Consider the following 12653-nt stretch of genomic DNA (forward strand, 5'->3'; position numbering starts at 1 on the left):
AAAATGTAGAGACGCTATTTTTTTGGTTTTCTATTAGAAATTTACTTATTTTTAGAAAACTTGTCAAAAATTCCACAAACGTTACTCTATTTCAGCCAATTCCGAGCGATTTAACTCGTTTTTGAACCTGAAAAACACTAAAACACCAAAAAAATTGTTGTTTTACGCTGCTGGTTCTTGGATTTTAAGAATGGTAAAATAGTTGGAGTTGCTAAAATTTCTTAGATTTTTTTTATTATGATTAAAACCTGATGGATTTGTCCCGAGGCTTAGTTAAATGGATTAGGCGCCAGAAATGTCCGAGTTTTTACGTTTAATGTGTTTTTGCAAAATAAGTAAAAAACAAAGTGGAATAGTCCAAAAATTTATAATTTCACTAGTAATAAAATTAAAAAATATTTTTGTGCTTCTCGGTTATATAAAAAGAAAAATCCTCAGCGTCACGCCAATGTTGCTTTAGAGTTATTAATTTGCCCGTAATAGTTTCATTAACACTAAAGTGACACACTTTATAGATTGATTTTAGTTTTATGACTACAATATTCTTGGAATTTCTATAAATTTAATAGCAAATAATATCACTTTATTAGCACCTCTCAACTCTCAAATATACAATAATTAGAACAGAAAGATCGACTTTTTACCTTAAAATAATGATTGAAACTAAATTAAAAATACAAAAAACTTTACCAAGTGGGAAATGAGAAAAATTTTAGAATTTCAAAATTACAAAAAATAAAAATAAGATGCAATTTGATTAATGGAAAATAAAAAACGATTCATTGGCCAGATTCCTCACCTTATCACCTATTCCATATTTTTTTTATTTTTGCTCCTAGTATAAATAATTGAATAGTTCTAAATATTTTTTTGCCGTATAATTAAATTCATTTTAAAACTTATRCCACATAATTAATATGTCCCATTTGTACTTTTATGGCTACCGTAAATTTAATTTTGTTATAGAAGGTCTCCTGTTGGCAAAAGCAGAGCCGCACCTTCTGTCCCCATTCACTTATCTACTCTATTTTTTTCAATAAATTAATTTAGAAAATTAAATGAAAATAGTACGTGCTTACAGCAATAATTTAATGCAATTCCCGAAATTCCTAGAGATCAATCAGCCATAAATTTGGTCTGTAATCAGAGTTGAATATGTAATAGATCTTTACATAGTTTAGTACAATCAAAATGATAAAAAAATTTGCTTGTGTTCTACATCTTGCAATGTCATACACATGCCTCGTGAGCCCGTGCCAAAGACCGGCAGCGAATGCTCAATCAGTTATGTGCATAAGTTAAATCAACAAGGAATTAAGTAATAAAGTGTCGATAAATATTTTTCCCTGGATTTTTCAATGGGAGAATTCTCGAGACTGCAATAAAAGAACAGTTCATTAAGTCCTGGGACTTGCATACACTTTAACATTTCTTATGTTTAATGAAGTGCGATGATATCGCATATCTAAAAGGCATTGAACTTGAACTTGAACGTTCCGGGTCGGATTTTCAAAAAAATCAACGCTAGACGCGGGCGTAGGTTTAATGAAAACCATTCATAAATTACTAAACCTACGCTCATCACCAATGAGTTACTTTTTCAAGACAACATGATAAATCACCAAAAATTGGTGGTGAAAGTGTCAACTTTTKATTGTTATTTTATTACCGTTCCGCGACGTTAATTTCACGTTTCATTAATTAATTAAAAATGGGTTAYCATTTATGGGTTTAAAAGAAAAACGCTTCCCATATGATATAGAAAATAGTGAAACTAAAAAGCAAGCATTGACAATGTGTGATAATAAATGGAGTAAAAGTGCAGAKAGGAACACCTTTTACATGTTCACTCGACTGTAATTTATTACAATATTACCGTATTATGATGCAAACAGACGGTAAAGTAGAAAAGAGTCATGCGACAGAGATAACTGGAAAAAAATACGACGGTGAGTTGACTCACGATTGTCGCAAATGCCTCGCCTTCGCCTCGGAAATATCGCTACTGAAATAAATAGTAGATTACATAGTGAGGTGGGTGGCGCGAAGCGCAGCGGTTAATAATGAGCCGAGGTACGATGAAGCAACGACCACCAAGGTTTGTATACTATTTTCTTCACAATCACATCTTCTTTCAAGAACAGAAAACCAATAAAAATATTAAACTTTGAAAAACACGATATACAGGGTGCGCCAGATCTCGCGCCCCAGAGAAAAATGCCATATAAGGTAATTTACCAGGAACATGGAAAAAATGTTAAAAAAAATTTATCTATAAAAATTTCGAAGTTGTGAGGGTTTAAATTTTGCACTTTGACTCTATTTATTTCTGTTGGAAAAATAATTTTCCAAGTTTTTTTTGCAACAGGCTATTAAAAGAGGAAACAAGAAAGCTGTATCTTAAATTGTAACTCTGTTCAATGTTATTTGTGGTTTTTATTGGCAAAATTTTTGTACCTTTACTAAATAATTGTATAAAAACATATACAAGATCATCAGTATCATTAAATAGACATAAAAAAATGTCAAATGTCAAAAAATAAATGTCAAAATTTTTTGACAGATAGAATTTTTTTTAACATTTTTTTCATGTTCCTGGTATCTTACTTGAAATTTTTATCTGGGGCGCGAGTTCTGGCGCACGCTGTATGTCTGTTCAGGTTGGGAAGTGGCCATTCCCCGACCTGAACCTGATATTTCACATCAATTGTTAAATGTAGTGAAATGTCATACTTTCCAAATTTTCACATGTAGGTAATTTGATTATTCCTAATTAACATTAATTAACGACTATAAATATTCAAGATGAATTTAGTGACATAATTTTAACTAATTTGCAATTATTTCTGTTTATTTACAAAAGTGGTCATCCCACCATTGTCATTGGCTGCAAGGAATTTTTCTTCAGGGTGTAGGTCAATGCTAATATGCATTACAACTACTTTCACTGATAACAAACTTTTTCGATGAAATTTCGCAATAATCAAAAAACAACCGGATTCTTCCGGAAGCGGATAAAAACACTACTTACAAATTCCTCGATGCGACATGAAAATCCATCAATAACACTTTCACGACTAAATTGACTCGACTAGAATATTATCTAGTATTTACGCAAATAGAACAAATTGTTCATGACGATTTTTCCATGAACTCGTCGACAAGTTATGATTCATAAATTCTACATTTTTTTTTGCAATTTCTGGTTTTACTAGAGATTTCAATGTCAGGTATTTAAACGAATGCAACGAAAATTTGTAGTTACTTTCACCGATTTGTCCGCACCTGTTTCGAATTGTAACGGATCCGGATTTGTTAATCGATGATTTATCATTTTTCAAAATTATGTCAGACCTAAGCCCTCCTTCGTGACTTTCAACAGGTTGAAGTAGCACTTTTACAACCAAATTCGTGCGTAATAAACTCGGTAGTAATTAATGATTTATTTTAATTTTATGACTGTTTCGTTTTTATTACTGATTAAAAATCACGCTAGGCACCGACACTGTTTCCGAATCCAAATTTTCTAAATAATTGTGGGGGTCACTGAACAACCCACGAGAGTTTAAACAAGAAGCTCTCTCCATGTGTGACAATCTGACACAGAAATAGCTATGCAAAGTGATAAAACACTCATTTGATGTAAACACGAGCCAGAAAAGCGAATTATTCACAAAACAATGCCAACCGATAACCGTAATACCCGAAGAAAACACCTTTCGGGTATTCTGTACGCATCCGACCTTCACTTTAGTTCCGAATCAGGCTTTTGTAGTTCATTGTCGTTTTATTTGCATCTTTTTATTGTTCAATTCGGGATAATTGCACTAAAATGCCAGTCATATTTTATTATTAATGAAGATGAAGAGACCACATAGAAATTGAAATATTTTATTACCGCCTTTTATCGCTTTAGAAATTCGTGCTTGATGCACTTGAGGTCGGTGATGAAGCGTTTATTTCGTACTTTTGCAAACGACACAGTTTCCGCGGTCACGCTTTGAAATTAATCTTCGTTTACAAAAGCAAAATAGAAAAATTTTGTAAAGAGCATACTCTTTGGACATATCCAAATAGAGCAAAAACAATGCATTCGTGCATTAACACAATTATTTATTCTCCCAGCGGGCTGAAAAAGTGTTTATTTAACGAGACAAAAAGTTGATTTACGACTGCGGTTATTGTTTTATTCAAATTCCTTCAGGAACTGATATAAAACAGAAAATATTATGTACGTAATAAATCATTTAAAATCTTTGGTGAAAATAAAAGTATTGATTGAAAGCGGGGAGGAAAACGGCAACAGAAGGAAAATTTTTCTAAATCTTTCAAAATTCAAAGTTCATTTTTCCTAATCAGTAATTTGGAGTTTTGAGTCGTAAAAATTCTAATTCCGATTCTAAAAATTTGTATATAATTATGTAGTTATAATAGGTATAATAGGTACTGGCGATAAGTCTGCCATTTTTTATTCTTTTGAAATCGTTTTTGGGCATATAAAAAAGAAAGATTACATCTTTCCGTTGGTGTATTCATAATCGCAAAAATAACGAATAAACCCCCAAAATTTAAGGTTACATTTGAAAAAGTTCAAATACACATAACTCAATTTTGCTGAATTTTTACTTCACCAATTAGAGGAGAATTTAATTCTGCATCGATCTGAATTAACATTTTCTATACAAAATCCAATTCTCCTCCATTTTGTAAAAAAAATGGGTACGTTTCATTTAGAAAAATTGAATTATGGCTATTTGAATCTCCCCAAACGTATCATTGAATTTTGGGGATTTGTTATTATTTTTTCAGTTATGAACTCGATTTCATAATATCTAGTTAAAAATGGCATAGTTATAGATATTTAAAAAGGTTCAAATTCAAAAATTTTCAAAAAAAGACTAAAAACTGTTAAACTTTTGAATAGGAAAAGTCAATAATAATTCTCGTGGAATAATTCGGGAAATCCAAAAAAGCAATAAAACGCATAACTTTCCATTTAAAATAACAAAATTGAAACCCACTTCCGGTATAAACGGAAGTATCGGCATCTGAAAATATTTTCATTGAGCAGAAGCTAACCGATTATTATGGCTATATACAAATTTTTAGAAAATATCATTGTCAGAAGTCAGAACTCCCAATACTTTTAATGTGGGGTTTAACCCGAGCATTATACATACATTTTTTTTATAAATATAGCTATTGCTGTTTCTACTGGTTAATTAGCATCTATTGTTTATTTGTTTTCAACGTCTTAACCTTTAAAAGATTTTCACATTGACGTGCCCTCCACATTTAATCATAAATAATGATTTACAATTAAGAAGATAAATAATAGAATCTGGGAAAAGTCCTACTTTCGTATTCTCTTTTACTTGGTTTAAAATGAGTGTTTTGTGTACTGCATATTCGACGATAAATTATTTATYAGTGTTTATTGTCATTTTTCAAATAAAAAATATGAAACCACACCATTTGAAAACCGCTTGAGTCATTTAGRCCACAATACGTGTAGATTTTGTAATTGAAATAAGTGGAACAGCAAGACTCATCGCCTTTAYCAAACAATAGAAATTCGAATTTCCTTTCTTAATTAAAATTCGGTCGTAATAATTTGTCCAAGCCCCATTCCGGTTTGAATATCCACAATCAATGTCACAGTCTGTGTGGGATAGCCCATTGTTGAGCACCTCTCGTCTAGACAATCGAAAGACATTCAACAATTCTATCACGGCTTGTAAATCAGATAATTGCTTCGATATGACGATCAAAATTCATTCATTTGAACGCAGCTTGTCAATGATCGATTTTTGAGCGTCTACTGCAGACAAATTCAGAGGGGAGGAAACAATACAACCCTTGGGTCACGACAGTGTAGTTGAGAATTTAATTGGACATTCATTTAATGAAAGTTGCTTTTGTTCAAACCCCTTGARAAATTTTAAATATAAAAGAGTCTTAGAACTGTTAAAAGCATCATAAACRGCTCAAGTGTGATGTRAGTGACCCATAAATATTCTAAGCTCTTGAAAACTATACTCACATAATGRCAGGAATTAATTTTCCAAGCACCACCACAAATATCCACAATTTTCATACTTTGACTTTGTTATCACAAGTCACCTTGCTTTTTAATTGTAATCGACGCAAAAGTCTTATCAGGGCAAAAAGTACTAAAATTTAACGTGGACGTTTGTTTGCCTGAAAGATGGCATTAATTTTATCAGGTCAGTATGGCTTGTTTTGTTATAATTTATTTTATGCCTTTTACAGTTCACAAGGCTTTAACATGCCGAGGAATTTTATACTTAATTTTGGCAATTGGATTTATGACACATGCAATGATCAGTTCAGTTTTCAGCATAGCAATAGTCACAATGTTTGAGGAGAATGGCACTTTGATTGTTTTAAGTGCGAGTGAGAAGCAAGAAATCCTTGGGATTTACTATTTAGGCTATGCATTTACTCAAATACCAAGTGGAAGATTGGCTGATACATTTGGGGCAAGAAAAGTAGTCGGGTTTAGTACAATTCTTGCAGCTCTTTTAACCCTTGCAACTCCTTTTATTGCCAGATGGAATTATTACGCACTTTTGGGCACTAGAGTGATAATCGGGGGTTTAGAAGGGTGTTTATATCCGTCTTTACTACCCATAACGACAAATTGGTATTCCACTACACCGTCTTCAAAATTTTTGTCATGTCTAGAAGCGAGTGCCTTTGGTATAGGCTTCACTTTTCTTACTGGTGGATACCTTATTGATTTGTACGGGTGGGAAAGTGTTTTTTACTTTGTTGGAAGTCTAACCCTGATATGGAGCGGATTTTGGTTTTATTTGGTTTACGACAATCCAAGTGAACATCCCAGAATAACACTTGAGGAAAAAACGAAAATTGAACTCGAAATATCAAATTTTGAGAGAAAAACGTTCAGTTTATTCGAAATTCCATGGACAGGAATTGTTACTTCTGTACCAGTCTGGGCTATTGTTATAGCCCAAATGGCGAATTACTATCTTTATGGTATCTTAACCAACGAAGTACCAACTTTTATAAGCGAAGTTTTACACTACGATATTGCCAACGTTGGATTATTCTCAAGTTTACCACCTCTGGGGAAGWTTTTCACGACAATATTTTTCGGAAACTTGGCAGACTATTTGCTCAACACTGGAAAATTGTCAATTGGTGCAACGAGACAATTTTTTGAAATTCTAGGACTGTTGATTCCCGCCGGTTTACTGGCAATTCAAGCGATTTTTGGACAAAGTTTAGCTGTCTCCTTATTGACTCTAATTGGTGCAAAATTGCTCAATGGAGCTTGTGTTGGTGGTCATTTTCCAAGTATCATAGATGTTGCTCCAAATTTTCCTGGGATTGTGGCAGGCTGGGTTTATACTTACTCTGCAATTTCACTGTATTTATCAGCAAAAATTACCGCCATTCTGATTGAAAATGGACACACTTTTGACGAGTGGAAATACGCGTTTTGGGTTTCAGCCGGAGTTTGTTTCTTAGGATTTGCGTTTTATTCAATATTTTGCTCAACGAAACCAGAAAAATGGAATTCTTTATTGACTCGTTAATAAAAAATTATCTTGACAATAAAACGTATTTTTTTTAARTTACACATTTTATTACATTCCTAGCAAGAAACGCAGCATAAATCTCTCTGGTTCTAGTTTGTATTAMAAATTTTGAACTAGCAGTTTAATTACCCACAAATTGTAGAAATGCTGACTTGTCGCCGAATCCTCATAATGGCAGTATGTGGTTTCATGGTAAAAGCAATCCTGAAAACAATTTTTAACATTGCGACAAAAAAAAACAATCAAACGAAGATTTTTGACTGGAACGAAAACCGGCGACAAGAAATCATCGTATTTTTTTTCTGTAGTTTTACTTCAACTAAAATACCCAGTAGACGGTTACATTCATTAAATAAAAATTTCTTTTGTTCAAGCCCCTTGAAAAATTTCGAATATAGAAGAGTCTTAGAACTGTTAAAAGCATAGTAAACGGCCCAAGTGCAGTGTGAGTAACCCATAAATATTCAAAGATCTTAAAAACTATCACATGATGGCAGGAATTGCTTTTTGAAGCACCACCACAAATATCCACAATTTGCATACTTTTACTTTTTTATCACAAGTCACCTTGCTTTTTAATTGTAGTCGACGCAAGAGTCTTATCAAAAAGTACTAAAATTTAACGTGGACGTTTATTTGACTGAAAGATGGTATTAATTTTATCAGGTCGGTATGCTTGTTATGATCTAATTTATTTTATGCCTTTTACAGTTCACAAGGCATTAACATGTCGAGGAATTTTATACTTAATTTTGGCAATTGGGTTTATGACACATGCAATGATAAGTTCAGTTTTCAACATAGCAATAGTCGCAATGTTTGAGGAGAATGGCACTTTGATTGTTTTAAGTGCGAGTGAGAAGCAAGAAATCCTTGGGATTTACTATTTAGGCTATGCATTTACTCAAATTCCAAGTGGAAGATTGGCTGATACATTTGGAGCAAAAAAAGTAGTCGGGTTTAGTACAATTCTTGCAGCTCTTTTAACCCTTGCAACTCCTTTTATTGCCAGATGGAATTATTACGCACTTTTGGGCACTAGAGTCATAATCGGGGGTTTAGAAGGGTGTTTATATTCGTCTTTACCACCCATTACGACAAATTGGTATTCCACTACACCGTCTTCAAAATTTTTATCATGTATAGAAGCGGGTGCTTTTAGTATAGGTTTAACTTATCTTACTGGTGGATACCTTATTGATTTGTACGGTTGGGAAAGTGTTTTTTACTTTGTTGGAAGTTTATCCCTGATATGGACCGGATTTTGGTTCTATTTAGTTTACGACAATCCAAATGAACATCCCAGAATAACACTCGAAGAAAAAATAAAAATTGAACAAGAAGTATTACATTTTGAGAGAAAAACGTTTAGTTTATTCGAAATTCCATGGAAAGGGATTGTTACTTCTGGACCAGTCTGGGCTATTGTCATAGCCCAAATGGCGAATTATTACCTTAGTGGCATTTTAACTTACGAAGGACCAACTTATATAAGAGAAGTTTTACAATATGATATTGCCAAAGTTGGATTATTATCAAGTTTACCACCTTTGGGGAAATTTTTTACAACAATATTTTTCGGAAAATTGGCAGACTATTTGCTCAACACTGGAAAATTGTCAACTGATGCAACGAGAAGAATTTTTGAAACTCTTGGACTGTTGATTCCTGCTGGTTTATTAGCAATTCAAGCAATTTTTGGGCAAAGTTTAACCGTCTCTTTATTGGCTCTAATTGGTGCAAAATTGCTCAATGGAGCTTGTGTTGGTGGTCATTTTCCAAATATCATCGATGTTGCTCCAAATTTTTCTGGAATTGTGGCAGGCTGGGTTTATACTTATTCCGCAATTTCAGTTTATTTATCATCAAAAATTACCGCTATTCTGCTTGAAGATGGACACACTTTTGACGAGTGGAAATACGCGTTTTGGGTTTCAGCCGGGGTTTGTTTCTTAGGATTTGTATTTTATTCAATATTTTGCTCAACAAAACCGGAAAAATGGAACTCTTTAATGTCTTGTTAATAAAAAGTTATCTTGACCATAAAACTTCTTTTTTTAAAACCATACAGTTACTAATTCTAGTCGTTTTATTTACATTCATAGCAAGAACCCACCCCATGAACAAACAAATCGTTCTTTTCGCCGGTTTACTTTGAAGCATACTTTCTATCCTTACGTTCGAGACACTTTTCTGATTATTTACGCAAAACTGGGAAATTATCCACAACAACAGTCAATTTTTTTTCTATTCTGGTACTCTTTGACCCCCATTGCAGTCACTCTTTTTACTATTACGTTCAGAACATGTGCGATTTCTAGCGCCGGTCATTGCACAAATATGCTTGACATTTCCTCGAACTTTGCAGAGACTATTTGTGGATTAGTTAACACATTTTTACGGTTTACATTTCAACGAAAATGGTCGCAGCTTTGCTTAAAAATAATAACACTTTTGAAGAGTTTTTGCAATTTTGTTCGGTGTTGACGTGGTTGCAATTGGGGTTTATTTAATCTCGTGCTCAGAGAAAAGCAATTTGAGATTCTGTGAACAGGAATGTAGAAAAATGTAATCAAGTCACACCACTAAAGAACGAAGATTTGTAGTAGAAACTGTTTTGTCACATTTTTTAGAATCATTGAAATAAACACAAAAATATGATTTTAATTTGGTAGAACAAAAATTAGAGAAAAACTTACATCACAAAAAAATTCTGAAAAACCACAGTACAGGAAACTAATTTTTAATCCTTAGCTGACTTATTAGTCTTCAAAAATTTTAAAGTCAGCCTTAAGGTACCACCGGCGACTGCTAATTAGGCCGATAAAAACCCAAGCACAGCCACTTGACGCCAACCGTAAGCAAACTTGAGTTATTTAATTTCCAAAGATAAAAAATGCTAATAAATTTAAAAATTGATTACTCGACAATGCACCTATAAATTGATGCAAGAAGAGAAAACATGTCCAGATAATCTTGACTAACAAACGAAAATGTCTTGTTTAAATAAATTATCAGGTACGTGCATCCAATTTTTTCATAAGTTTATATAAATTTTGTTGCAGAGATTTTGAACTGTCGGCGAATATTATGCCTAATGGTTTTCAGTTCATTCGTAATGAACGCAGTTTTGAAAATCAGTTTCAACATAACAATCGTGGCAATGGTTCGAAAACCGAATGACACAAACCCCGATTTGTTCAACTGGAACGAAGGAGAGAAGCAAAATATTTTGGGGTTGTTCTTCTGGGGCTTCGCCCTCACGAAAATCCCCAGTGGGCGTCTTGCTGAAACCATCGGTTCCCGCAGAGTTACAGGATGGTCCATGGTTTTAGCGTCAGTTTTGACAATTTTGACCCCAATCATCTGCTATTGGAACTATTACGTGTTGTTGACTTCACGCGTGATGATGGGTTTTTTAATAGGGGCCAGTTGGCCAGCAATTATGCCTTTGGCCGCCAAATGGATCCCTCCAAATGAGCATTCCGTGTTTATATCATGCCTCGCATCCAGTGCCATTGGAGTAGCCCTCACTTACCATCTCAGCGGCTTTATTATAGCAGCATATGGGTGGCAAAGTGTGTTTTACCTTGCCGGAGGTGCTTCACTTTTATGGTCCCTGGCTTGGTTCTACCTCATTTATGACTCACCACAGCAACACCCGAGGATTACTCTTCACGAAAAACATTTACTAGAGTGTCAAATCGACAAGAGTGCTAAACCCAGAAGACTGCAATTTAGTCAAATCCCATGGAAGGAGATTGTCAAATCGGGGCCGGTTTGGGCCATAGCTGCGGGCCAAACGGCCACTTTTTTCGGTTTTACGACTCTGTGCACACAAGGGCCGTCTTACATGGACCAAGTACTCCACGTAAACATTGAACAAAACGGATTATTTTCAGGAATGCCCTACTGGGGAGGGTATTTCGCCGCCCTCACTTCCGGCTATTTGGCCGATGGTTTGCGCAAATCCAACCGTTTATCAACCACAACTATCCGAAAACTCTTCGAAACGGTGTCACTCTTAATCCCAAGCCTTTGCATGTTGAGCTTGGCCTTTTGGGGCGACTCCACAGCCGTGGCTTTGACGGGATTCACCATCAGTTTGACCGTCAACGCAGTTAGTACCGCGGGTCATTGTGCAAATATTTTAGATATTTCACACAACTATGCCGGGACTATTTGTGGCTTAGTGAACACTATTTCGGCGTTCAGTGCCTATTTTTCGACCAAACTTGTGGCGCAATTGCTTCGGAATGATCACACTTTCCAAGAATGGAGGTATCTTTTTGGGGTTTTGTTTGGCACTTATTTTTCCACTACTATCATTTATTTGGTCTTGTGTTCCGGCGAATTGCAGAAGTGGGATGCTCAAAAAGTGCGAGAAGAGGAAAAATCAACGAATTGCGAACATAATAATGAGCTACAGTTGCTCACTGAGAAGAATGTGCCATAAATACCGTGTCACATTTTTTTGTTATAGACTGATGTATCTACTTATATTAGGTAATCTCATGCTTTTATATCTACAAATTTTATTGTAGCATAAGCTCTAAATATGTTATTGTAGTATAAACTATAATACAATAAAAAATTTATTTAAACTTGAATAAATGTTTATTTTTAATTTGGTAGGTATACGATTTTTGATGCCAAATACTTAATCATATTTTACAATATTTTTACAATAAATTTGTACGCACATTACAAGAAAAAAAATTAAATAATGATTCACTACAAAAAAATATCTTTTAAGTGAGATTTTATAATGTAAAAATAAAAATATAAATATAATTAACCACATACTATAAATCTTGTAAAATAACCTGTCACTTGTAGAATTAGTAACAAAATTCATAATATGACGTTTGTTATCTAAACAAAAATAAAAGTACTTACAATAATTGTGTAAATTTTTTATGTAAAATTAATCCAATAGTAACGAGCATATAATTGAGAGAAACGATGTTATTTTGGCGAAACTTACAGAGGTTACAGTTATAGAGGATGAAGTTTATACACGAGCCCACGGCGAGTGTTTAAATGATCCAGGTGAATTATAGT

General features: G+C 33.9%; 4 protein-coding genes across 5 annotated transcripts in view; 3 read left to right on the top strand and 1 right to left on the bottom strand.

Annotated features, from left to right (window-relative positions):
• The window catches only part of LOC123005983 (disheveled-associated activator of morphogenesis 1), a 54728-nt gene that overhangs the window by 30511 nt on the left and 11564 nt on the right, over window positions 1-12653 (bottom strand). The window lies entirely within an intron of this gene.
• Window positions 6117-7586, top strand: LOC123005218 (sialin-like). The gene is made up of 2 exons (XM_044398876.1): window positions 6117-6227; window positions 6274-7586. The coding sequence occupies exons 1-2, from the start codon at window positions 6209-6211 to the stop codon at window positions 7584-7586; spliced, it is 1332 nt and encodes a 443-aa protein (XP_044254811.1). The 5' UTR covers window positions 6117-6208.
• Window positions 8163-9613, top strand: LOC123005219 (sialin-like). Its single transcript, XM_044398877.1, has 2 exons — window positions 8163-8255; window positions 8301-9613. The coding sequence occupies exons 1-2, from the start codon at window positions 8237-8239 to the stop codon at window positions 9611-9613; spliced, it is 1332 nt and encodes a 443-aa protein (XP_044254812.1). The 5' UTR covers window positions 8163-8236.
• LOC123005985 (sialin-like) lies at window positions 10542-12197 on the top strand. Its single transcript, XM_044400100.1, has 2 exons — window positions 10542-10607; window positions 10655-12197. The coding sequence occupies exons 1-2, from the start codon at window positions 10583-10585 to the stop codon at window positions 12043-12045; spliced, it is 1416 nt and encodes a 471-aa protein (XP_044256035.1). The 5' UTR covers window positions 10542-10582; the 3' UTR covers window positions 12046-12197.

The sequence above is a fragment of the Tribolium madens genome, unplaced genomic scaffold (assembly GCF_015345945.1).
Source record: "Tribolium madens isolate multiple individuals breed KSU strain unplaced genomic scaffold, Tmad_KSU_1.1 Scaffold_20;HRSCAF=117;Tcas5.2_LG4, whole genome shotgun sequence".
NCBI classification, from domain to species: domain Eukaryota; kingdom Metazoa; phylum Arthropoda; class Insecta; order Coleoptera; family Tenebrionidae; genus Tribolium; species Tribolium madens.